General features: G+C 47.4%; 2 protein-coding genes and 1 long non-coding RNA gene across 6 annotated transcripts in view; 2 read left to right on the top strand and 1 right to left on the bottom strand.

The window, feature by feature from the left end:
• LOC310834395 overlaps positions 1–9190 on the top strand; it is a 128178-nt gene extending 118988 nt beyond the window's left edge. The window contains exon 2 of the long non-coding RNA XR_014559239.1: positions 7013–9190. This is a non-coding gene — a long non-coding RNA (uncharacterized lncRNA). The remainder of the gene's footprint in view (positions 1–7012) is intronic.
• Positions 1–9190, top strand: part of ZNRF3 (zinc and ring finger 3) — a 74709-nt gene extending 65519 nt beyond the window's left edge. Inside the window, exons 6-9 of one of the 2 annotated variants that reach the window (XM_083717851.1) lie at positions 262–429; positions 1058–1160; positions 1454–3145; positions 3553–9190. In XM_083717851.1, the coding sequence (XP_083573977.1) occupies positions 262–429; positions 1058–1160; positions 1454–3145; positions 3553–3590 (2001 nt within the window). In that variant the 3' untranslated portion in view covers positions 3591–9190. Of the gene's footprint in view, positions 1–261; positions 430–1057; positions 1161–1453 lie in introns of both variants that reach the window. The other variant, XM_083717850.1, reaches the window with a different exon arrangement.
• A 1794-nt stretch (positions 9191–10984) lies between these two features.
• The window catches only part of KNTC1 (kinetochore associated 1), a 95768-nt gene continuing 79761 nt past the window's right edge, over positions 10985–26991 (bottom strand). For 2 of the 3 annotated variants that reach the window (XM_083717844.1, XM_083717846.1), the window contains 13 exons: positions 26816–26850; positions 26251–26329; positions 23541–23659; positions 22921–23056; positions 22592–22687; positions 21109–21165; positions 18776–18830; positions 16736–16799; positions 15963–16092; positions 13734–13823; positions 13489–13631; positions 12639–12799; positions 12068–12200 (listed from right to left, as the gene is read on the bottom strand). In XM_083717844.1, coding sequence (XP_083573970.1) covers positions 12139–12200; positions 12639–12799; positions 13489–13631; positions 13734–13823; positions 15963–16092; positions 16736–16799; positions 18776–18830; positions 21109–21165; positions 22592–22687; positions 22921–23056; positions 23541–23659; positions 26251–26329; positions 26816–26850 — 1227 coding nt within the window. In that variant the 3' untranslated portion in view covers positions 12068–12138. Of the gene's footprint in view, positions 11345–12067; positions 12201–12638; positions 12800–13488; positions 13632–13733; positions 13824–15962; positions 16093–16735; positions 16800–18775; positions 18831–21108; positions 21166–22591; positions 22688–22920; positions 23057–23540; positions 23660–26250; positions 26330–26815; positions 26851–26991 lie in introns of those variants that run through there. The other variant, XM_083717845.1, reaches the window with a different exon arrangement.

Below are 26991 nucleotides of genomic sequence, written 5' to 3'. Positions count from 1 at the left end.
GTACCATTCTGTGATTCCGTTAACATCTGGAGGAAGTCCATACTGTGGCCCGGTGGAAAGGAGGAGATAGGTCCATTCCCACCCCCTTCACGGCATGTGTCATCCCTGGGGAGACCCCCAGCCATTGCTTCACCCCTGGGCCTGACCCCGGCGCTGAGAATGTGATGCAGGGGTTGAGTGAACGGGGGCTGCTGCCACTGTGGGGCTGCCCCGCTTCTGCTTCTGCTTCCCAGGAATGCCCTTGTCTTTCTCCTCTTGCAGAATTCCATGAACAGGCTTGCTGTGCAGGCCCTTGAGAAGATGGAGACACGGAAGTTCAAGTCTAAGCTGAAAGGGCCCAGCCAAGGCAGCTGCGGTGCCCTGGACACGCTGAGCAGCAGCTCCACCTCTGACTGCGCCATTTGCCTGGAGAAGTACCTGGATGGGGAGGTGAGAAAGAGAGCAGGTGGCCTTTCTTTGCCATAGAAAAAGCACACGTTCTACTCATACGAAAACACCAGGCAGGCCCCACAAATAACCCAGGGATGCATTTAAAATAAAAGGACACGTTCTACTCATGTAAAAACACGCTGATTCCCAGACCGTACATGGGCCAGATTGAGAAGGCGATTGGGCCGGATCCGGCCCCCGGGCCTTAGTTTGCCTACCCCTGATCTAGGGTGTTAACACTTTCTGCGCTGCTTTTCATCAGAAGCTTCTAGCAAGGCAGCTGGCCTCCCTGTTGCTGTTGGTGGCTGTTTTGAGGAGTGTGCTGGGACAAGAGAGCCTCTGGCATCTGTTGCAACACAAGAGTCTTCCTGGCTGCATGGGGGGGGGGGGCTTGTTCTGCAAGGAAAAGGGGCTCTGGGCCCTATTCATGCCATTTGCTGCCCTTTGATGGGGCACCTGGCTGAGCATCTCCCTGTCACCTGAGCTTGCCAGGATGTGTGCCTGGTCCTGGTTTGAGAAGCCGCATCCAGCCCCATCTCTGAGCTGCTCTGAATGAGCCAGAAGCCAGCTAGACAAAGGCCCCACCCATGGCTGCTTCCAGCCCTTCAGCTCTCGTTTGCTTCCACAGGAGCTGCGTGTCATTCCCTGCGCTCATCGGTTCCACAGGAAGTGTGTGGACCCGTGGCTTTTGCAGCACCACACCTGCCCGCATTGCCGCCACAACATCATTGGTGAGTCCAGGCACCTGCCGTGTTCTGTAGCACTGCACGTGTCCCAGGGGAAGAGGAAGATGAGGTCCATTCCTGCCCACCAAGGGAGATGGCTCTTGCTCTCATCTCCATGGAAGGCTAAATGGACAAATACTTGGGAGTAGAGCTGGAACGGGAGGGGAAATGCACCTTCCAGCATGGTAGGACATCTTTGTTGAAGTCTCCCCCCCCCCTGGAGTTCTTTGGGTGGTCTGTAGCGGGGTCTGATGGGCTGCAATAGCTTTCTCTGACTCGTCTTTCATCTTTCTGCACAGAGCAAAAGAAGGGTGCCACCGGCCAGGTGTGCGACGACCTTGCCAATCAGATGCGCAGCCGTCAGCACCAGCAGCGCATGATCCTGCCCGTCCATTACCCGGGCCGAGTGCACAGAGCCAGCCAGGTCACCACTTACCCCACACGAACCAGCATGGACCCCCACGGGAACCCTATTACCGTCCTGACAGTGGACCGGCACGGGGAGGCCCCGGCCTTCCTCCGGAGCTACCAGCCCATCCACTTGGACCATGCTCTGAACGCACACCAGTGCGGGGTGGAGCACAGGGCCTACCCAGCCATTCACACCTTCCGAAGGCCCAAGTTCAGCAGCCACCACTTCTCCAAGCCAGCTTGCTTCTCCCAGTACGAGACCATGTTCCAGCACTACTATTTCCAAGGCCTTAGCTACCCAGAGCAGAACGGACAGCTGCCCCTGGGCGTCGCTGCCAAGGGCCCCTCGCGTGCCTTCCAGCCTGTGGGCGGTGGGGGCGGCAGCAGCAGGCTCTTCGCCCCTGTGGTCCACGTTGCGCCTTCCTCCCGCCTGGAGAGCGGCAGCACCTCCAGTTTCAGCTGCTACCACGGCCACCGCTCCGTCTGCAGCGGCTACCTGGCCGATGGCCCTGGGAGCGACAGCAGCAGCAGCAGCGGCAGCAGCTCGGGCCCCTGCCATTGCTCCTCCAGCGACTCCATGGTGGACTGCACCGAGGTCAGCAACCAGGGAGTCTATGGGAGCTGCTCCACCTTCCGCAGCTCCCTGAGCAGTGACTATGACCCGTACATCTACCGCAGCAAAAGTCCCTGTCGGGGGGGCGAGGTGGGTGGGGCAAGCAGAGGGACCGTGGTTCTTCTGGAAGGGCCCCCTGCTCCAAACGTGGTGGACGGCGACTGCCTGCCTGTGCTGGCCACTTCTGCAGGGGACCAGCTCTCCAACTGCAGCCTGGAGATGAACTACAGCAGCAATTCCTCGCTAGAGCACCGGGAGCCTCCAGGCACCATCCCCGAGGGGGGAGGGCTAGAGGGCCTGGCGGGGGGAGCCAGCCGGACCTGCAGAGGACTCCGGGAGCCAGCTTGCGCCTGCTGCTTTGAGGCCCCTCCTGCACCCCGGGAGTCGCTGGGCAGGGCAGCTGAGTGCAGCATGCTGCTTCTTGGGCCGCCTCTTTGGGCAGGGTGTGGCTCTGGGCGAGAGCCGCAGGCAGGAAGAAGCCAAGATCTGTACAGTATTAGGACAGAGGGGGGGACATGCGAGGCTGTGCCCTGTTGCTTCTATGAAGAGAAGCAGGTGGCCAGCAACAGCTGCCTGACTCAGCCTGGCTGCTATGCCGCCGAGGACTATGCTGTCAATGTGCAGTACACGCCGTGCCCAGAGGACTCCTCTGCCTTGCCAGGCTGCTACGTGGGGGGATGTGACCTGGGTCAGCGCATCTCCATAATTCCCGAGGACCGGGACTGTGAGCTGCCCCTGCCTCACACGGATTGCCACGGAGGCAGCAGCCGCTCTTGGGAGGAGCCACGTGGAACAGCAGCCGCAAACCAACTCTGCCTGGCTCCAGGGGAGACCCACAGAGAGCTGTTGCAGGATCAGCCGGGGGACTTACTGCAAGGGGAAGCCCTGGGGCTCTTTTCCAGCCCCCTCCTGAGCTGTCCCGAGGCAGCTGTGGTGGCGGCAGCAGCAGGAGGCACCCAGATGGTGGGTAAGTCAGCAGCTCCAGCAGGTGTGCAGGAAAGGTGTTGTAGGTGGGACACCAGCTCTTTAATCTGCATAGATGCTTCATGAGGGATGGTGAACTCTGAAATGTGTTCCTGCTGGACGTTGGGCAGAGCAGCCTGCCAGGCTCATACCTCGCCCTGCTGGGAGTGTGCTGGCCGTGGGGCGGTGGGGTGGGGTGGCGTGTCACTTTGACACCTGCCTTTGTGCATGCAGGAGCACAGAACCCATGGCAAGGTCCCAAGCAGGAACGGACACTACTGCACAGGGTGTGGGGCTTCCAGGGAAGCAGATTTGGCTAAACTGAGGGTTGCTACATTTCAGCCGCTTGTAGTTGCTGTGGAAGCCCTCCCCTGTGGCTGCCTACTCGAGGCACTTCCTTTGTCTTTTCAGGCTGTGATCCTCCAGGCCCAGGCCAGGTTGGTGACTAATGAGAGCAGGAGCCTGTCTTTGTGCCTCGCGATCTCTGCTGGACTTCACAATTGTCTTTAGCTTTTGCTCACCCATTGAAGTGGTCAACTGGAGAAGGCACCTTCCGCAGTGTGCATTGCAGCCTCTAAGCCACCGTGCCACTTCTGCCACCTCCTGCAGCTGGGCAGGAGCCCAGAGAGGGCCATCAAGCCCCGCTGCCTGCAGAGATCATCTGGGCCTGCCTTAGAAAGCAAATGGCACCTTGAAGCAAAAGAAGTCCAAAGGAGTGGCAGCAATGAGGATGGCTGCGAGGGGGCAGGGAAAGCAGGCTGGCTGCGGAGTGCCCCTTCCTCCTCACAGCCAGTCCAGCACCAGTCAAGGAGTTGGGGGCAGCAGTCAGGAGCGTTCTGGAGCATAGCTTCACCTGCCCCCAGAAGATGAGGGGTCGGGGGACCAATGAATGTTTCCAAGGAGCACACCTGCTGCAGTAATCTCAGGGGCTCTGCTGAAACAGGAAAGGGCTTTTGGGGATGATGCGGGAGCCTGGTGCTGCTCTTCCTAGGGGTGTGTTGGTTAAGGCTGGACCTAAGCCCTGCCTTGTGTCCGCTGCTGCAGAGATGGTTGCTGCCACTGCTCTGAGGCCCGTGCCTTGTGCCTGCCTGCCTGCGCTCATGCCCCGGCAGGCAGAGATCCCTCCCTCTTTTTCTGTTGATGCATGTTGTCACTTGCTTCCAATTGTTAATCGTTTCCTGTGGAAACAATGGCTTCTGTCTCCCCTAGGCATGATTCCAAAGGGCACCTGGTCTGCGTGGGCGGGGGTCTGTGGATGCATGCTGTATGCGGGCTGCTTCTATCTTCTCTGTGATGTCTGTGATGGACATTTTGCTAAACTGTGTCCAAAATGTGGATTGTGGGAGGAGGGTGTTTAATGTTTTCTTAATGGAATGTGCCTAGAACTCTCTCCCTGCCCCAGCCTCAGTTTAATTTACTAAAACCAATGGCACTGTGTGATTCAGAAAGGTACCTAACCTCTCCATTTGTGCCCAGCTCATGAAAATAAAAAGAAAGCTTGAATAGTATAAATTTCAAAGAGCTCTTAACCTGTTCTAGGTTAAACAAACAGACCCTAGTGTTTTACCCGTCAGTAATTATTAACTCAGCATTGTACACGTTCACCAAGTGAAGTTCCCTGGTGAGCTGCAGTCCCTCAGCCGTGTGTTTGTGTGTGCAAGGGGAGCACAGGGAAGGAAAATGGGTTCTGTTTTGATTTCTGCATATGAGATCAAAGCCAAGGTGAAGGCCTGGCCCATGGGCCTCCTTGCCTCGTGCTCTTATGATCTCTGTGCTGTGACGTAGGCGGGATCTGCAACCACACAGCAGCATTCTGGAGCCTAGAAGAGCTTGCAGCCCTGTTCCAGAGTGAGGGGACCCCTCAAGTCAGGGGCCTCCACTTTCTCCTCAGTTTCTTTTCAAGCAAAACTCCCTCCCTCCCTCCCTCTCTCTTTACAAATATTTATCCTCAAAATATATTTCATTTCACTTTATTTCCTGTCATTGAAGTTATGTGTGTCATCCAAAGCGAGAAAGGAGAGAAGGAACTGAATTTGGAAACTTTCCTTTTTGAGTACCTCAGTTTCTATCTGCTTTCATAGAATTAGAGAGTTGGAAAGGACCCTCAGGGTCATCTAGTCCAACCCCCTTGCAATGCAGGAATCCATACTTTTGCCTTCATTTTTAATGTCCAAAATTGTGGCTTCTGCACCTTACAGGGTGCCACTTTCAAGTGGGAACACCCCCTGTGCCTGACAGAAATGTGCTCCGCTGAGGTCCATCTCAGGAAGGTTTTTCAGAAGGGAACATGGCGCTCAGGCTGAACCCTGTTGTGGCCCATGCCCAGCCACAGTTCTCTATGTTGGGTGACCATCTTGCTGAAGGCTGTTTCCTCAACTCCTGTTTGTATCCCATCCAAGTGCTGCCAGGTTTGTCAATCCCCAAGTTTTGTGATGATACCGACTGGGGCCAGCAGTGTTTGAGCTCAAAATGGCACAAGGCTGATAGCAAGAGCTGTCATATCCCCAAAACTGCACAATGATCGGTTCCAACCTCTGTTTTTGCCTCTGCAGTCGGCCCAGCAATCTGGTTTTTTTGGATACTCAGACACTTCCATTCACAACTCGTCCTTTGGGCAACCTAGAGCCAGTGTGTCATCATTTCCAGTGATGACTAAGACTTCCATATCCACCCTCCTCAACTTAGTGCTGAAACACATGTGCAGCCAGCCTCACACTCTGATCAATCCTCAGTAACGAGCATCCTCAGTACAGACAATCTTGATACCTAGGACACTCTGGTTTCCTCTTTGTACTTGAGGCATGTGGTTTAAATGCAGGCACCTTCTTGTCTCTCTGAATGGATGATAATGGAGTCCTGGCATTTCATCCAAGTCTTCGTACCAGGCAGAGATACAGATTTATTCCCACTACAGGTTGCTTGTGGTCTTGGTATACTAACCCCCTGGGTGCCTGGACACACAGACTTTGTGTCCAGCACATGCAGTATAGATGCTTTAACACAAAGGACATTGTCTGGATCTTGTACCTTTATAGATGGCATCTCAGTGCATACCAGGAACCATACAGATGCATCTTGCATAAGGGCAGTTTGTAGCCTAGATGCATATCTAGCAAACATTACTGGTTTGTGGGAATGATCTAGCTTGGGCCTTGGAACCCAGCACACCTGTGTAGATAATCTTGTGGACTTCTGCAAACAGCAGAAGATCTGGTCCCTGCTCTAGAACTTAAATGAATTCTGCAGTCTTGGTACCTGGGTCATTTCTGAATGATTAATATCTATGAGATGGGAGAAGATGTGAATTCATTTCACTATGTTAAAGTTTGTGGGTTGTTAATCCTTTGACACACTGAGTCTGCTGCAACGGCCCTGCAATAAATTTGATTTATTGCCACTACGACAAACTCCAGTGGCACCCACACGCTTGCACTCGCGCGCTGCCACTCTCCTCAGTTGCCGGATAATAGCAGAGTTCATTCGCAGAGTAAAATGGCTTGTCTGTGTCAACGTGGTGTCTTAGATAACTCAGCTCGACACCAGTGCTTCTATTCTAACACTATTTAGAAGCATAACAAACAGAAAAGAAAAACCTGCAGAATCTAGCTGCATGCTTGCAGCTTCTGCCTCTAACAAAAACGAAACTACCTTGCTCACATTCTCAGACAGACTGCTCTCCAGAGAGAGCTCAGCCCCCACAGAGCACAGATCAAAGGAACATGCCTGGGTCATGTGGGCAATGCACCCAGTTGATAAGAACTCTCCTGGAGTGCTAACTCTTAACTGTCCAGAACCATAACACACTACCCAGCCGGCAGCTTAGTACCAGAAGTTTTAACAGTCTGCATGCTAATGATGTGCTGGGTGTCAGCATCTGATGCCAAACTCTAGCCTCCATTTTTCACACTTCCCTTTGTTTCCTAGCAATGCTAAGGCAGTGCCTCTGATCCTTAGCAGTCATTGGGTAGATCCATTTTGAGTGCCTTCTACTACCCTTAAACAGGTTCAGTGGTTGTTACCCACTTTTCTGTCTTGCACTGATTTCTGTCACTAGCACTTTCTTAGAATCTTGTCCATGAGGTCTGACAATCTGGCATCTGTCTTCTAGCAGTGTTTCAGCTCCCAAGCTATGAAGGATACACAGAATTAAGGCTCAAAGCACCAGACAACGAACAGATCTTTTCTGCTCAGTGTCCAACCTGAGCATGTTTAAGCCATTCCAGGCTTGTTTGGACCACTTATTTGCATTTCAGAGACAAACTTGAAAACCCCCCTGGGGTATTCAGGCCAATTTCCGATCCTCCAGAGCCTGGGAGTTGATTACTTTTTGCTCTTCATCTAGTCCAACCTCCTGCAATGCAGGAATGTTTGCCTAATGTGGGCCTCTAACACATGACCATGAGATTAAGTCTCTCATGTTCTACCGGTAATTGAGATTTGCTTTTCTGTGGGGGAAGTCTACATTGGCAACTTTGGGTAACTGAAAGCTAACCCTCATCGGACAAAGGGCATGCTACAAAGTCCAGTGAGCTTGCCTGCCCCACTTGAGCAATGATTAGTTGGTCTGATGTCTTGCCTTGGTGTTTATCGGAAGTGGCCTTTTCCTTTCTGGAACATTCTATGTTGATCCTCATTTTAGATCAATCTTCAGGACTCACTCCAGAATCCGACCTTCTCTTTATACTTGGGTACTGGTTGATGGCAATCTATTGTTGATGGCAATGGAGCCTCTCCCTAAGGGCCTCATCGCCTGACTTGCGTGACAGGGGCATCATCTCCTCTCAGGATGCCTGCCTACAGATATGAAGTGCCCTTCACAGGATGCACCCTCTCTGAGCTCACCCCTGAGACTAGGCCGCAGAACCAGCCAAGTTTCATTCCGGGAGGAACCAGAACACTTTGGAGTGGCCATCTATGCACCTCTGCACCCACTTTCCTTCCCTGTTGAATGAAGGCCAGGCTCTTATATCGGGGCTGTGGCTTGCTCCAAGGAATGGCAGGAGAGGCCGGAGGTGTGCAGTGGCCATGGAGCTTCCCTGCTTGAGAGCAGGGGCTGCAAGCTCTCCTAAGCCCTTCCCAAATGCTTTCTGCACAGGTGAAGATCCCACCTGTGTGTGACAATGCGGGGAACCACTCAGAAAGTGGCAACAGGTAAGCACCCTGGTTATGGGGCGCTTGTGGCCTCCTGCTGATGTTGTTGGTCTCCTGCTTCTTCCATCATCCCCAGCCAGGACAGCCAGAGGTCAGGGGCGAGGAGAGGGTGTAATCCCAACAGCAGGTTTCCCAGCCCTGAGCTCAGTCTCAGGATCAGAAGGCAGGAACAGGCTCCTCTGTGGAGTTTGCGTGCCTTGGACACTTTGCAGTTGGACCTGAAGAGCTGGGTTAGAAAGTCTCTCTCCTCGCTTGCTCCTCACCCCCAGCAACAAGGGTGCTTCCAGTTTCTGCCTGCTGCGTGTCTTCATTTCCCTGTCCTAGAGCTTCATGACAAAGGTTTTGTAATGGTCAGTACAATAGATGTTTTTAATCCAAAATGCCTTCCAATTTAATTAATTGTTGCCATTTAGATGGGCTCATGAGGCACTATTTAAAAAAAAACTTTTTTAAGAAAATGAAACTTCTGTAGCACTTAAAACAGTTTTGTATAAAATGTACTGTAAAGATTTGTAATATGGTTAAAGGGCTCTTTCTCCATTACTATTTTTAATGTTTCTAAGGCTAGGAAACAATTTGTGTACATTCTGTATATGTATAGCAGCACATTTCCTTTATGGAAAGATGTTCTCAGAATATTTATTTACTAATATATTTATCTTAAGCCATGTCCTATGTTGAGTGTGTGATGTTATTGTCTAAATAATAATAATAATAATTGAAAATCACTAACAGGAAGCCTGTAAATACACAGTAATTGCACACAAAGATTTTGCAATGTTTGCCGACCAAAAAGTGATTTTACAACAAATTGTAGCTCTACAGTTTTGTAACAAAAGTGTACAAATGTCTGTTTAACCCCCCTCCCTTCAATACAGTTTTATTGTCTAACTTGAAATACATCTGAAATACAGTTTTTGTCATGTTCTGATCCCAGACTGGGATCCCACAGAAAAAGAGGCATGTCTGGTCAAAGGTTGCTGGGCTGAGGGAAGCACTGAGGGAGCAGCTTGCTGCAGCAAAGGTTGGGAGCAGAAAGGCAGACAGACAGACACCTTGGATGCCTCTGGCACCAGGCTCCCCTGCTTTGAGAGCCTTCAACCTTGAAGAGCAGCCAACCTGTGGCCTGAAGGCTGGCACACTGCAGCCTCCCTTCTGAAAAAGCCCTGGCATTGCCAGACTGGTCATGGGTGGCGGGAAGGGCTCTGGTCCTTATAGACCCTGGTAGTCTGGGAGGCTCCTGTCCAACAGCTCAGGTGGGGGGGGGTTCACCCTACGTCCAGCAGCAGCTCTGAGCCCTGAACCAGCTTCTCCTCTGATATCACTGCAGCTCCATGTCTGATTGCTGCTAGAAGCAGGACTCAGGACATTAACTTGAAAGAGGTCTCCATCCTCTCTTCTTTTACACTCAGTGGATGAATGCACCAGAAAGGGAGCTAGTCATGTTACGAATTTCTTGAATCTTCCAGATGCTTAATTGCACACTGGGGGGGGGGGGGGACCTCAGCCATGTGGCCATTTTGGAGTCTATTCTTGGCTGTGAGTATCCCTCCAAAAGAGAAAGAATTACGTTAAATAGCATAGAAATGGCAACCTAAATTTATTCAGTGTGGAGCAGAGAGATGTTGGAAGTGGCCTCTCTCACCCCATCCAAATGGGCTCATTGTCCAGCAATATAAGAACCTAAGAATTGGTCTCACTTAAGCTTTCTGTTTCTGTCTTCTTCCTTGAGGTTGGGGCTGTTTTGGGCTGGGATTCCTTTGCTGAGAATAACTTATTTGGCTCTCTATCCTAGTTGAAGAAACCATGATACTGGGGGACGAATGTACAGGACAGGTAGAAAGCAATATTGGGATAAACGTCACCTGAGCCTGAAAGTTTCCAGGCTGATCTGGCCAAGCAAGGGGGCCTTAGAAGAGCTGAAAATCTGAGGCCTGACCACATATGTCATAGTGTCTTGTAGCAGTGGAGAACGCATCTCGTTTGCTTGCCATCCTTGAAGTGCAAGGCTTTTTCCAAGCAAGGTGGAGGTGCTCTTAAATCCACTGCAAATCTACCCTTATGTGCAGGCAATAACAAAGTCTCACATATTAGACAGAAAATTAAATTCTACTGAGTGGACAGTTGTACCTCTGGTTATGTACTTTATTTGTTCTGGAGGTCCGTTCTTAATCTGAAACTGTTCTTAACCTGAGGTACCACTTTAGCTAATGGGGCCTCCTGCTGCTGCCATGCTGCCACCGCACGATTTCTGTTCTCATCCTGAAGTTCTTAACCCGAGGTACTATTTCTGGGTTAGCGGAGTCTGTAACCTGAAGCGGATGTAACCTGAAGCATAAGTAACCCGAGGTACCACTGTATTTCAGTGGTTCCTCAAGCCAATGGATTGAAAACCAGGAGAAAAGAGAGGCAACTATATTTTTTCAATAGCTAAGGGAGAAGCCTCACAAAACCTGAAAAAGTACAAGTCCATATTTTAATTCCATCCAGCGCAAGGCCTTGTGCACTGTTGCTGCACCAAACAACAGCCTGAAGCTTGGAACTGCTGCTGCAGAGATGTCTGGTGGTATGTTGAGCAGTGCCCAGGGGGTAGGGCTTGGGGGAAAGTTGACTCTGCCATCTTGAAATGACAGTGGAATTACTTGGGTGGGTGAAATACCCCATAGCTTGTATCAGGCTCGTGACAAAACACTGTGGTTGCCATGTTGGGGTTTAATGTCAGATTTATCTGCACTGGAATAAAAGCAGTTTAAAAACAGTCTTGATATCAAAGTATCATAGGATTTGCAAATAATTTCAAAGTGCAACAAGGATGCAGTAATTCCCTGAAACTTAGCGCTGCCTTGATTTTAGGCAAAGTTTCTCTCTTCATAAGCAGAGAAATCTCAAACAAGATTTATAACAGTTATTTTTAGTGAATTTTTGGTGCAAATTAAATACAGAGCCAAGTAAAATGCAAAAAGCATAGCTATACAGGATAATGAGACCTCATAAACGGCTTTCTGCATATATATGAATGACAAGACTTCTACGCCAGCTCGTTGAAGTACATCTGAGGGAAGAAAAAGAAATTACCAGCCACTCAGTTTTCTATAAGAAACAGAATGTGTACTAAGTATGTATGTTAAGGTAAAGGTAAAGGTACCCCTGCCCGTACGGGCCAGTTGTGTCCGACTCTAGGGTTGTGCACCCATCTCACTTAAGAGGCCGGGGGCCAGCGCTGTCCGGAGACACTTCCGGATCACGTGGCCAGCGTGACGAAGCTGCTCTGGCGAGCCAGCACCAGCGGAGCACACGGAAACGCCGTTTACCTTCCCGCTATAAAGCGGTACCTATTTATCTACTTGCACTTAGGGGTGCTTTTGAACTGCTAGGTGGACAGGAGCTGGGACCGAAAGACGGGAGCTCACCCCGCCGCGGGGATTCGAACCGCCGACCATGCGATCGGCAAGCCCTGGGCGCTGAGGTTTTACCCACAGCGCCACCCACATCCCTTAAGTATGTATGTTATTCTATGTCTATTAGACATTTGCATCTGTTAGGCGGCTTACATAAAACAACACAGATAAAATACAAAAAGATAAAGCATATTATAAAAGACATTTGTTTAATTGCTTTTTAACTATTTTTAGCTTTTTGCATTTTTATCTGTGTTCTTTTAATTTGTGTAAACCACTTTCTGTGCCAGGTCTGGAGAAAATGCAGGCTATAAATAGATATAATAATAAAAATGTTGATAATTCATTAGTTACTGAATCTTAATTTTCAGACTGGCAGTTTTGTTTCCTGCAGATGCACACAAAATATGGCCTAACATGTTTCAGCTAAGATGCTCTCAGACTTTGTTCAATCATTTTGGTTGATGCTCTTGGCTCCTTTGAAACAAAGGTCAGGACACAAATTTAAAACTCAATACAGTGGTACCCCGCAAGACGAACGCCTCGGAAGACGAAAAACTCGCTAGACGAAGGAGTTTTTCATTTTCTTAGCCGCTTCGCAAGACGCATTTCCCTATGGGCTTGCTTCGCAAAACGAAGCTTGCCCCGCAAGCTCCGGGGAGAGCGGGGAAGCGCAGCGCGCCTTCCCCTCTCTCCCCGGACCCCTTTTGAACCAAGGGGCGGCAACGGGGAGAAGCGATTCTCCCCGCTGCCCCTTCCCTTGCTTTAAAACAGGTCCGGGGACAGAGGGGAAGGCACGCGCCGCTTCCCCTCTGTCCCCGGGCGGTCTCCATAGGAACGCATTGATTGATTTTCAATGCATTCCTATGGGAAACCGTGCTTCGCAAGACGAAAAACTCGCAAGAAGAAAAAACTTGCGGAACGAATTAATTTCGTCTTGTGAGGCACCACTGTAGATAGAAAGCGTTTCAGGAGAACTAATGGTGGGTTGACTTTTTTTTAACAAAACTTTTATTACCTTCACAACATCTGAAGATGTCCTGTCCTCTGGAAGAGGAGTTCTAGATGTTTTAAGATATCCTTTTATTAGGGCTGCTGCATCATCCATCCTGCATAAAACATATACACGCAGTCATTAGCCGAAAACAAATCAATATTTTTGAACTATGCAAAAAAGAAAAAGTGCATACTGAGAGAAGAGAGGCAAGTGTTTTCTAAAATTACAATACCTGTAGGTTTTTTTTGCAGTGGGAGTGCAGGAAGAGGTATGTATTCATTTAGATAACAATCCAATGCAGCGTTTGTTGCATATGTCGTACATGGCAAACCACTGCACGAAGCATAGCATGCCAGGGAGGCGGGGCAGCAGATCTGGACCTCTGGAGGGGCGGTGGATCCACCCACTGCTGTCTCTGCCATTGCTGGCTCCTTCTCCACCTGCTCTCCTCCTGCATTGCATACACTCTCTGCTCCCTGATGCTTATTTTCGCTCCTGGCCTTCTCCACGCCCATCATCTGCCTCGGGAGAAAGAGTGCTCAAGCTGCCCACCAGCTTCCTCCTCCTCCACTGTGTGCCTGCTGCTCCCTTGCTTTGCCCAGGAAGCGACAACGGAGCTACAGTGTCTTGTTTACACTGGATGCACACGTGGTTCACTGGTACTGTAAATGAACAAGACCGCTCCCTTCCACATATAAGCAAAGGCTTGGGAACATCCTTTGGCACAGTTGTGGAGAAGAGTAGGATTAGGCCCTCCTAGCACAAAGAAAAATGAAACTTGAGAATTCTGCACTCACTTACCTATTCTTTTCTACAAGTTTTTCTACCAAGCTTTTAAGTTTCCCAGGGTGAATCTCCTGCAACTTCAAGAATGGAATGTATTCCGAGGTTAGAAACCCTTCACACTTCTCATTTATGATGTAGTCTAAAATCAAACATCTAATCTGCAAAGCAGGAGAAGAGTTATTCTGGTTAGGTCCACGGCTTATGAGAAAGAATCAACTGTGTCTTTGTCTATTTTGTCCCAAAGGGCTGAAATTGGGTACCTGTATGGCAAAGCCAGCTACTATACCCTGGTTCATGTGCTCCTCTACTTGCAGTAACACAGTCCCAAGCTGACATAAGGATAGGAAGCCCTGGTGGGGAAAAACAGGATCAAATCTTTTAAAGCATCTGAGAACAAACAAACATTACAGAAATATTCTTGATTCTTACAGCACTTTTGTTCAAAGAGGTTGCAAAGGATAATAGCTTCACAAACTATGAAATCCTATATAGGAGCTGTACTGAATATTGCAGCAAAAGGTTTTGCAGGGTCTTAAAGTCGACATTCTTTGCAGTAGAAGCTTTCATGCAGAAGAGGCATTTTTTAAAAATGCCATCACAAACTTGGTGGATCAGGGAAATGCTGTAGACATAGTGCACCTTAATTTAAGGCCTTTGACAAAGTCCCCCATGATATTCTTGTGAGAAAGCTGGTAAAATGGGGGTTGAACGAGGTAACTGTTAGGTGGATTTGTAGCTGGTTGACTAACCAAACCCAAAGAGAACCCATTAATGGTTCCTCGTCATCCTGGAAAAATGTTACAAGTGGGGTGCTGCATGGTTCTGTCCTGGGCCCATTGTTGTTCAATGTCTTTATAAATGATATGGACGAAGGAATTAAGATGCTCATCAAATTCGCAGATGACACCAAACTGGGAGGAGAAGCTAATGCTGCAGAAGACAGAATCAGAATTCAAAATGACCGTAACCGATTGAAGAACTGGGCGCAAGCTAACAAAATGAAATTCAATAGGGACAAATATAAGACTCTGGACTTAGGCAGGAAAAAACAGATGCAAAAATATAAGATGGGAGACACCCGGTTTACTATCAGTACATGTGAAGAGGATCTAGGGGTCTGTGGACCACAAGCTTAAGATGAGTCAACAGTGTGATGCAGCAGGGGAAAAAAGCTAACGTTCTAGGCTGCATCAACAGAAGTACAGTGTCCAGATCAAGGGAAGTAATAGTCCCACTATATTCTGCTTTTGTCAGACCACACCTGCAATACTGTGTCCAATTCTGGACACCACAATTTAAGTAGGGTGTTGACAAGCTGGAACATGTACAGAGGACAGAGGACAACCAAGATGATCAAGGGTGTGGAAACCAAGCCTTATGAGGAACGGTTGAAGGAGCTGAGTATGTTTAACCTGGAAAAGAGGAGACTGAGAGGAGATATGATAGCCATCTTCAAATATCTGAAGGGCTGTCACATGGAAGAGGGAACATGTGTTTTTCCCCCTCCAGCTTTGGGAGGCAGGACTCGAACCAGTGGCTTCAAGTTACATTAAAAGAGATTCTGACTAAACATTTGGAAAAGCTTTCTGACAGTAAAAGTTGTTTTGACAGTGGAACAGTATCCCCCTCAGGAGGTTGTGGCCTCTCCTTCCCTGGAGGTTGGGTAGCCATCTGCCAGGGATGCTTTAGCTGAGATTCCTGCATTGCAGGGGTTGGACTAGATGATCCTTGGAGTCCCTTCCAAGATTCTATGATTCGTGACATCATCTTCGTCACAAGAGTGCTCTCCTAAATTGATAGGCACAAAATAAAACTAGAGGAAGGAAGGAGTGCAACTTTTTTTTTAACAGAAGTAGGCCAAAGTCAAAGAAAATGGAAGAGTAAGTGTTTCATTTGTGTACAGAACACAAATACAGTGGTATCTCCTCTACTTAGGTTCACCTCCGGTTATGTATCCTTTGGGATACATATGTGGCAAACCCGGAAGTATTTTTCCGGGTTTTGCCGTGCACACATGTCAGAAGTGCTAAACCGTGCTGCACGCATGCGCAGAAGCGGCACCTCCGGATACGCACACCTTGGGATCGACTGGAGCTCCGGAACTGATTCTGTGTGCAACCGGAGGTACCACTGTAAATACAAAATCTACTCAGGGTGGATGTGACCTACTCCCAACCCAGAGCTACTGGTGATTTAAAAAAAAAAAAAAAAGCACAAAGGATTGTATAAACGCTTGAAGTGGAACACATAAGGCCTGTGGTAGGAATTCCTGGGTGCACGTGTGACTCCATGTGTTGGACTCTCACTCGCATGATCCCATCAGCCCCAGCTAGACTGGCCAGTTGCCAAGGAGTTGTAGTCTAAACTTATGGAGGGCCACAGGTCCCCCAATCCATCTTTAGTCTAGATTGATACTGTAGAATTTTAACTCAGGGGCTTCACCAACTGATTGTGAAGTACACCAACTATTTGTGTCTGTTTTCACTCACCTGAATCTGCTGAGCTCTTTTCTCAGGTTGTGGAATCAGCAACAGACACCCCAAGGCCAAAGCTGGCAGGTCTAATTGGGCATACTGATTTGCAATCCCAGTCAGATCTAGATCAGCCACGAGAGGACACCTTTGGGAAGTAGCCATTAAGTGGAGGAAACAGTAATCAGCTACAGTTATTTTATGAATTAACAGAGTAACAACCTTCCTTCAGTGGCCTAACAGCTTGATGCATAAGTGTACACACTAATTCCATATTTTAATCATTCAACTTTTTCATGATTTAGTTGTTCCTTTAATGCTCTTATCACCAGTGCTTTTCCCCCCTAGAAAAATAGGTGCTGGTTCTCACCATGAGGTTGTTACAGTAAGTGCCACACTTTTTAACAACAACAAAAGAGGTGCCAACACCCTTGAGGACCCCCTGAAAAAAGCACTGCTTATCACAGACCTGGTACACACACAAAGCCATCTGAAATTGTCAAATAAACTGCAAGAGCAGCAATGGAAAATTGCTTTCACACACTAAAATTCCCTGCAACTATAAAGCCAGCAAAGCAGGAAAAAGGCTAGCTTTTTTAATTGGCAAGTACTTTCTCCATGATGTGCTAGGTTTTTGTTTTTACACATAGGAGAAGTGTTATTCCCCACCCGTAGCTTGAGGTAGTATGGTCCATTTGGCCACCTCATTCTGCTCCATATGGAGAGTGCTGGAATTTTTAATTCTTAAGGAAACATTGTGTCTCTTTCTCCCACATGAGATGTTTATTTACCTCAATAATGTTCTGAAAGACTCATAGCATGCTTCAAGCTGATTAGCACTTGGTGGCTGTGAAGCTTTAAAAACAAAACAGACACATAGTGAAAGGATTTCTACACACTGAAAAAATTCAAAATTCAAAATTTATTTACGGCCGTAGGCCCATACAATTAAAACAACACATAAATAACAACTTGTGCACGTGGGAAAAACAGCCGCTAAAACACCACTATAACAATAAAATACAATACGATAGAATGGCATACTACGCCTTAGTTAGCTTGTAGTGCTCCTTGGCGTCTCTTTTGGGTAAGGACAGCGACCAGGAACCTTGCCACTTTCAGGGTCGTATGAGTATCCTTATCCTGCAAGATTTGGGCAAGGTGGAATTTTGGTGGGGTACCCTCTAGTTTCTGTATGATTGGTCCCAACAAATTTGCCCGTGGCACATTGAACAGGGGGCAAGTGAACATCATGTGCTGGAGCGACTCCGGTGTCTCCTTATCACATTCGCACATGGCGGGGGCTTGGCCCTTTGAGAATCTGTGTCTCAGGACGTTGGAGGGAAAAACGTTGAACCTCGCTTTGGTGAAGGCCAGTCTATGGGCAACAGACGAAAGGGAGGAGAGGTATGATTTTCTACACACTGAATTTTTGATTTACAGAGCGATTGCTTTCAGCTCTGCAGATGAGCTTATAGTATCCAAACTACCTCTGTGAGGGCTGTGAAGCAGAGCTCCCTCCACTGGCTCTGCTGTGACAGGTCAGCTCCATCAGGCCTCCTCTCCCCACAAGTGTCATCTGGGGCAGCCATTAGTGGGAGAGCTTTGCTGGAGGCCCAGCTCCTTCAGGCACCTCCAGCCCCTGAACTGTGCCAGCTGGTCTATATAGGAACAACTGTTTAAAGATTTGTGACTGAGATTTGATATTCCTCTTCCCTCCCTGCCCCTTTGCCTGTGGGTAGGGACCATCTTGCTTTGATGGTATATAAGTCGTCTTGTTGGCTGAAGAGCGAGACACAAATGCTCCAAATAAATAAATCTCTCTATACACTGTATAGAAAACTAGTGATCTTTGTAATGTGTGACTATTGTAGTAGGATGGCCAGATACCACATAGTATTTAAGCAAGAACAGAAGACCAAATAAGTGAATAAGGCTAAATTGGGGGTGGGGGATATGCAAATATGAATTACAAATTATGTGCTATAAGAAACTAAGAAACATTCTGCTGGGTCAGACCAAGAGCCAATATTCCTTCCTCCAGTAGCCAATCAGATGCCTCCAGGAAAGCCAACAACAGCCCTCCCCAATTGTTGCTCCCCAGCAACTAGAATTCAGAGACATACTGCCTTTGAACAAGGATCTATCACTTCTCCTTTGGGCAGGCCTCTCCTCCATGATTTTGTCTGGTTCCCCTATAAGCCAGTGACCATGAGCACATCCTGTGGCTTTTTAATACCATACATTCATTATGCACTGCATGAATAAACACTTTGTCCTATTCTGCTGCCCACTCATTCCAATCCAAATTGTACATTTTAAAAACTTCTCTATAAGTTAAGAATGCACATGATTTGCAATGCATGTTATTCAAGAGTAAAACTTAAGTTTAGTAGGACTTGCCTAGGAATGTATATAAGACTACAGCCATATTCTGCTTTTGTTGGTCAAGGGGAAATGCACTGAATTATTGATTCTATATGGATGCTTCAGTTGCGAATCCTGCACAGCAGGGGCCCCTTCCAGCTCTACAGCTCGTATGTTTCTATGAGCCCCTCCCCATGGTTGCTGGGAATCCCACTGAGCCACTTTCTGGTGCCTGAGATTTCATCAGTTATTTTGCACACGCTTTGAAGGCTCTTCTTTTGCTACCAAACAGGCTAGAATCCTTTGGTTGAAATGAAACCTGAGGTTACCAAGATGCTGAATTCCACATCCACCCTCCAAATTTTGATGGCTTTTCCTTCACTTTACTTGCTCTACCTAAAATGCACAAAAGCATCGAGTGATGATTTGGTAGCATGATTCAAGAGCAAAGAAACAGAACTAACCTGAAAGGCATGGCGCCAGGATGACATTCTGCCAAGCTAGGATGAAGTTTGGAATCTGCGGAAAGTTAAAACAAATCTTCAAATGCCTGAGAGAATGCCCTACTTATTGGTTAGTGGATCCTGTCAAGAATATAGGTTAACGCTCTCCTGATCAGATTTGTGAGACTCTTAGCAAACATTCTTGCCAACTGCTGTGATGTGCAACCCAACTCTTGCCAGAAGTCCTTCCTCAAGGAACTGGAGACCACAGTCAAAGAAGTCAAATCTTCCCTAACAAAAACCACTGTGCAGCCAGTGGTTTACTTCCAGTGTTTTCCTCTCTGTTGCTGGGCCATGACCTTCAACAGGAAAGAGTGATGAAAAAACCACCTATGCCCCAAGGCCCTTCAACGTCCTGCTCAGATTCTCAGAGTCCTTTTCTATACATTAAAGGCTGTGTGTGTCAGTATTGTTTGTACCCACATGAATCAGAAGGAAGGGGTTGTGGTCAATGGGTTTTATAAGACATGGCGACCTCTGTTACATAGTAAATCTTTGCACCTGGAAGACAGCACACCTCCTGGGACATCCTGTTACCTCCACCCACTGCGGCTCTGTCCCCTTAAGTAGGGAGTCACCTGCCACCACTCAGCGGTGTAGTATGGGGTGGGTGGGGCTGAGGGGCCGTTGGCCTGAGCATGGTTTGGCGGAGGGGCGCATCACGGCGCCTTGCCACGTTGTAAGCTGTTGCATCCTTCTCAGCACCCTCAAGCTAGAGGGCAGCTGAGAGGGACACAACAGCTCACAGCGCCCCACAAACCCAGTGCCATTTTTGCAAGTCTCACAAAGCGGTACTAGGCTCACAGGGCGCCATGAATGTGCCCTGATTAGCAGCAGTGGGCAGGGGACCCCATCTGCAGTCAGTGAAATAAAAATTAAACATCAAGCTGCAGGAAAGCAATGAAGAGTGGATTAAAAAGCTTGGGGCGAAATTAAAGTATTTTTGCCTTGTGCACAAATTATTTCGAGTTAACTGCCCAGTAAGTCTCCCTGCAAAGTGCAACCCAGTTATGCTGCCACTGCCAAGTCGGGCTCTTTGCTGCATCTCTGAGGGCAAGGGCATTCAGGCAGGGCCTCTGCTGAAGGTCTGAAGAGTCTAGGGCAGTGTTTTTCAACCACTGTTCCACGGCACACTAGTGTGCCGCGAGATGTTGCCTGGTGTGCCGTGGGGAAAATTGAAAAATTCGAAAGATTTTTTTTAAAAAAAAAAAATGTCAAATTTTCGCCCACTAGGCGGGCACCGGACTGTGTCCACCCTATTTTCTATCCGTCCTGGGTGGGGATCAGATCGGATGGGATCGGATGAGAGTGGACAGGCGGTCCACTCTCATCTGATTCCCCATAGAGAGCAGCGGGGCTCTGACATCTCCCTCTCCGCACATAGTGCGGAGACGGAGCTGTCATCCGCCGGCTCAGCGGGGATCAGCGGATCGATCCCCGCTGAGCAGAGAATGGTCCGCAACGTTTTTGTTTGCCATTAAAGAAAAAAATATTAAACATTTTCTACTGGTGGTGTGCCTCGTGATTTTTTTCATGAAACAAGTGTGCCTTTGCCCAAAAAATGTTGAAAAACACTGGTCTAGGGGGACATATGTGGAGAAAAGTGGCCCTTCAGGTACAGTGGTGCCCCGCAAGACGAATGCCTCGCAAAACGCGCAAGACGAAAGGGTTTTTCGGTTTTTGTGTCGCTTCGCAAGACGATTTTCCCTATGGGCTTGCTTCGCAAGACGAAACGTCTTGCGAGTTCTTGCCTTTTTCTTAAAGCTGCTAAGCCGCTAATAGCCGCTAATAGCCGTGCTTCGCAAGACGAAAGAACCGCAAGAAGAAGAGACTCGTGGAACGGATTAATTTCGTCTTGCGAGGCACCACTGTACTACAGTCCCAGTAATGAAATATTTTACACCTTAAAAATGAGGACATTGAATTGAACCTGAAATTGAACTTGGAGCCATTTTAGTGGGTAAACCATTAAGTGCAATGTGATCTTAACTCCTAACTGGAACACCTTTGGAGCTGCATTTTGGACTAACTGCAATTTCTGAAGAGTTTTAAAAAGGCAGCCTCACATATAGTCTAGGTACATAGATTACTAAGGCCAACCAGGCTCCTCCTGTCCAGGCAGGGCCACAGCTGGTAGAAAGGCACTCAGTGCTTTGGAGGCAATTGGTAACATCAATGACCTTTTAATATTAAATTAAATATTAAATTGTCTGCAAATAAACAAATTACTACACTCATTTCTTTTTAAAGTTGGGCAAATATTCCAGCTTGAGAGGGAGTGAGAATTCACACACCTGCCATAAGGAATAGATCCCAGTAACCTCTGTCAAAACCTTCTTCAGATAATGAACCTGAAATACACAAGGCATTTTCAAGGATTGTATAAGCACAGCAAGAGGATACTGTTAAGATGCAACTTTAATGGAGGGCATGGCGTTGTTTAATTCTCTCCCATCTTTATCAGACAATAGAGGATAACATGCACCTTTGAGTTTTCTAGCTTGTCTATGAAAACCCAAAAGTTAATAAACAAACATTGACATGGAATTCAAGACGTCCCCCAATGCAATCTTCCCCCATTAATTGGTCTGAGAATGAGACAAATAACCAAATGAGAAATGAAATGAGGCAAATGAGAATAACCTAAATAGAAAAAAGGATGAATAGTGAATAGATTTGTTTTTATCATTATTGTTTTTTAAATTAACCCACCTTTCCTAATACATACAAGGTGTCTTATAACATAAAACATCAACATCAATTCTGACCAGGTGGTGCTGGGATGCCCACAGGTGGAACACAAGCACAGCAGGCCTCTCCCAACTCAGGTGCTTTGGCAAGAGTTATTGAGAGCCACACAGCTGCTGATTCTGGAGGCAGCACACAGCCTCTATGATTAGCAGCTAATGGGAGCCTCATCCTCTGTAAATCTGTCTAATCCTCTTGCAAAGCCATCCCAATTTGGTGACCATCACCACATCTTGAGTTGGTTAATTAAATGATAAAGACAGCCCCTTCTGAAAAAATAAATAAATAAATAAATAAATAAAAATGTCCAGTAGCACCTTAGAGACCAACTAAGTTTGTTCTTGGAATAAGCTTTCATGTGCATGCACACTACCTCAGATACTTCAGATACTACTTTGTGTGCATGCACACAAAAGCTTATACCAAGAACAAATTTAGTTGGTCTCTAAGGTGCTACTGGACTACTGGACATATCTCAACTGCGTCAGACCAACACGGTGTCAGGGAAGAGATAGAAGTTTCCAGTTTCTCAGAGGGAGAAAGCATTCCCCAAGGGGGGAAGGAGAGCAATGAATCTAAGAGAAGGGAGTAAGAGGAACAAGAGGGAGGGACCGGCTGTTCCCAGGAAAGGCCAGGGTTCAGTTCTAGCTCAGATTGGGAGGAGAGGAGATACAGGCCAGCTCTAGCCAGGAAGGTAGGAAAAAGAGCGGGAAAGCGAAGGGAATTTTGAGGGTGGCTGGTCACGGAGAAGCAGAGCTCAGAAGGTACCTGAAAGAAGTGACTCTGAGGAAGAATAGTTAAGAACTGTTTATAAGATTGCTTTGTTAATACACAATAAAAAGTTATAAAAGAACAAGAAGCGTTTGTGTGGTGATCTGAAGAGGACAACGACCAGGCCTGACACACGGCTACGTACCTGAATCTATAAAATTTAACTAACTAGAACCCAAACCTGCACTAGCACTAGGAAGCTTTTCTCGCAGGACACCAAAACATAGAGGGACCTTTCCCTCTCCAAAGAAGTCTTACCTTGTTGAAACTAATTAGCTTCTGAAGCAAACCATTCCAGAGTAAAGGATCATGCACTTTATATTCCAAGCTAAGCTCTGCCACAAGTTTCACTGCCTGAAACCAATGAGTAAATTATTTTATTTTTTATTGAACTCCATGTTACTGTGAATCATTCCAAAGCAGAGAAAACTTTTACTGTTCATCAGTAACGGAGGAGTTAAACACTTCTTACTCTTCTCTGTGGACCTGATAATGTCCTGAATACCACTGTGCATTAAAAAAGATACAACATGAGGAAAAAGATATGTGTTTTGTCCCCTCCAATCTCCATCCCCCTGCCATATTACCATGGGTTCGTGGCTATGGTTCTTCCACAAGCCTTTGATCATTCCTTCCTTGGGAGTGCTATGAAACGTTGAGTAGGTGTATGGGATATTCAGAATTTCAAACTGAGCAAGGAAAATTAAGCATTTCAGGAAATTCCTATTAAAAAGAAATGTGCTTTATTGTAGAGGTTCACAACAGGGAAACCAAAATGCTACAAACTTCTAATAAAGACAGCTGTGCGCAAACAGTCTGTGCAGCCAAACTGAGCTAGATGAGGAACGGTGTGTTTTCCTTCCCTGATCCAAAACTGTGCATGCAGAGCCCTTTTTCAAATGCTAAAATTTCACTGAGTTGTTGCATGGAATTCCGGACCCAGCTTTCGTCCATGCACTGGCTGGATCTTAGCTTCTTAAGTCTGCCAGTGTGATGTGGTGGCTCTGGTTTAAATTCCTGCTCAGCCCTGGGTGATTGATCTGCCTGACATCTCACAACACATTCCACCTTGAGTTCCTTGGGAGAAGGCACTGTCAGCGCTGCACATGCTGTGGCTGGGAGCCAACAAGGTGTTTGGGGAAACTGAATGAAACTTCATCACTGGTTGGCATTTTGTATGTCTGAAGGAAAACAAGACTCTGCTTACCTCACTTCCTCTAGGGGCTTTTTGAAGAGGGTCTCAACAGCACAAGGGTCCGCCAGGCAGAGCAGACACTTGAGAGCCCGGCTTCTGTGAGCAAAGGTCAACTTGTTTACTCCAATAGGCTAAAATAGGGAGGGGGGTGAAAATAATACAGAATTATTATTTTTAAAGCACTAAACTATACAGTATCTTTTCCCCAGTTTATTTGGCTTTTTTAATATAATGGTGCTGGGGGTGGAGGGAGATGCTATTCCTGACTATTTGCAAAAAGTTCCATTCTTCCAAAGGACAGCTGCCGAGTGAAAATATTGCTGAAACTAGCCCTGCAAGAACCTGCTCACTGAATGAGAGGATATTACAGTTGAAGTAAACTGCCACATTGATGCCACTGAAGACAGTTTAGGATACCAAGTGGGCTAGAGCCCCAGCTCCTGATTCACAGACCCAAACTGGCATTGACCTATCCAGCAACTTGCCTACCAACTGGTTTCAGAGTTCAATTCAAGGTGCCAACTGAGGCCTTTGCCCATGTATGCCTCCCCCAAATTACACAGCAGACGAGGACTTGCTTCAAGTTCCAAGATTTAGAGAGGCCAGGCTGCGAGCTACAGGATGCAGGACCTTTTCTTCCATGGCCCTGAAATGATCTTCTGAAGGATGCCCATTCATCTCCATTGTGCTTTTAGAAATTACATTCATTCAACCTACTCTACCGCCTTCAGTTGCTGCTGCAGCTAGTTTAAAACCATCAAAATAATGTCTAAACTTGTATGTTATTTTGTGAAATTGTTTTAAATTGTCTTTCATACACTGTCAAGTGTTCACTCCCAAAGCTAACAGCATTAAAATTTTCAAAAATAAATAAAATAATTGAAACAAAACAACTTAGGGATTGATAAATTTGCAAAGTTATGGAGCCAGCAGCATTTGTTTTTCACACCAGACCACAGCTTAGTAAAAGGATAGGAACAATTTGGTCTTCCAGCTGCTGTTGAACCCCAACTTCTATTTGCCCCAGTCAGCCCGGCCAATGGTCAGGGGTGATGTGAGCTGAAGGGCTGGATGCCCCATCCTTGGCTTTGTAAACTTAAGGTCCTGGGCTCAGTCCTCGAAAGCTCCTGCCAGTCAGAGCTGAGTATGACCAGGTAAAAGGCAGCAGTCTATATTCTTTCTTTGCAAGTTACTGGAAAATGCAGGAGGCGAGTGCTCTGGTGTTCAGGTTCTGCTTGCAGGTTTCCCACAGGAATCTGCTTGGCCAATTTGAGAACAGGTTGCTAGGCTTGATGGGCCATTGGCTTGATCTGGCAGTCTCTTCTGATGCTCTAGCTGAAGATATATTTCAGAGCTAGAATCCAGTAGTTATGGGCCAAGAATAGTTTTAATTCCATGCACTGAAGGGGATTTAGGGCTTTTGTTTCTCAAAACACATTGACCAGATGCTTGGAAGCTGTGGCTGGATGGTTTCGTGGGAGCCGATTGAAACTAAATCCTTCGAAGACAGAGGTCCTATGGCTAGGTCGGGATGGCATGGGGATGAGGGACCAACTCCCTTCTCTTGCGGGGGCCCAATTAGTGCCATTGCCTTCCGTTAAGAGTTTGGGTGTAATCCTTGACGCCTCCCTTTCCATGGAGGCGCAGGTTACAGCAACAGCCAAGGCGACATTTTTCCACCTTCGCCGCATAAAGCAGTTGGTCCCTTACCTTTCCCGCCCTGACTTGGCCACAGTGATCCATGCGACGGTCATCTCCAGGCTTGACTACTGTAATTCGCTCTACGTGGGGCTGCCCTTGAAGCTGTCCCAGAAACTCCAGCGGGTACAGAATGCTGCAGCGAGGCTCCTCACGGGGTCTCTGCCATGGAAGCATATTCACCCAGTGCTTTTCAAGCTGCACTGGCTCCCGGTGGAGTACAGGGTCAGATTTAAGGTGCTGCTTTTGACCTTTCAAGCCCTTCACGGCCTAGGACCCTCGTACCTCCGGGACCGCCTCTCCTGGTATGCCCCACGGAGAGCCTCAAGGTCCATAAATAACAACACCCTAGTGGTCCCGGGCCCTAAGGAAGTTAGATTGGCTTCAACCAGAGCCAGGGCCTTTTCAGCTCTGGCTCCGGCCTGGTGGAACGCTCTGCCTCATGAGACCAGGGCCCTGCAGGATCTGATTTCTTTCCGCAGGGCCTGTAAGACAGAGTTGTTCCGCCTGGCCTTTGGCTTGGAGCCAGTTTGATTCCCTCCCCCCCCCCTCTCTCTCTCTTTTTCCCCCTTCTTTTCCTTCTCCTCCTGCGATGAGGCTACATTTTAATATTTTAATGTTCCATTATTTTAATTGTTGTGTTTTATTTTTGTTTTTAAGTTTGTAATCATTCATCTTGTTTTTATTATTGCTTGTAAGCTGCTCTGAGCCCGGCCTTGGCTGGGGAGGGCAGGGTATAAATAAAAAATTATTATTATTATTATTATTATTATTATTATTATTATTATTATTATAAACAACAGCCTGCCATGCTGCATGGCAAACCCTTTTTGAAGGTTTCAAGAGCAGGTAAGTGTTATGACTAGGGGTAGTAGGTTCTGTAACAGCAGCCACTGTGTTCAAATTCTAGCTCAGACTTGGGACTTCAGTGCCACCCCCCCATCAATTAGTTCTGAAGTAAGAGAATTTGCGCAGCATAAAATGTCCAGTCACTGCATCTATAATACACACACAAATAGCTTACTGAAGTTGTGGATACTGTACATTCATAAAGGATTCTCAAGTGGTTATCCACTGGGCCATGCTGTAAGAGATAGAGAACTCTGGAAAAGAATAAAAAAATTAATGGCAACTCCAGATGGCCTCAGGTGGTTTGTTTTACTGTGTGTAAAGCTGACATTTTAATTCCATCGTATATGATGAAATCAATAACTTACTGAAGAACAAGTCTTTAAAGGAAACCTGTAGTCAGTGCCAGGGGTCCTTGCTGAAGCCCACAGCACTACAGAGGGCCCACCCCCAACCTCTGAGGCCTCCTGGTCCTGCAGATCCATTTCCTTGCTGTTGCTACCTGTTCACCTGCCCCCTCCAACATGCAAGAGTGAGGGAGACATAGCAGCAACTCCCTCTGGGAAGTTGTGCAGATTGGGCACAGAAGAAGAGGTCCAGTGAGTGGGGGTTATACTTCCTTGGCAAGCCCCTACTCACATTAGGATATATTCCCCAAGGGCTCCCCCAAGCCTGAAGCCCAAGGTAGAATGAACCAACCAACCAACCAACCAGAGGGTTGCATCAGAACAAAGTCCTACCTCTTAAAGTCGTCATCTTGGATATTTTCAAAAACCTTTAAAAAAGATATGGGAAAGTAAATGGAAAGTAGAAGAGGGTGGTTTTGGAAAACTAGCTTTCAGTGACAAGACTGAGATGTTCGGCCAGGCCAAAGCCCAATAGTTTAATGTGCCATGGGGGGGGGGGGGAGAGAACC

This window comes from Podarcis gaigeae (assembly GCF_964106915.1).
Source record: "Podarcis gaigeae genome assembly, chromosome: 16".
NCBI classification, from domain to species: Eukaryota; Metazoa; Chordata; class Lepidosauria; order Squamata; family Lacertidae; genus Podarcis; species Podarcis gaigeae.
Note: the sequence above shows the minus strand (reverse complement) of the source record. Positions and strands in the feature narration are given on the sequence as shown.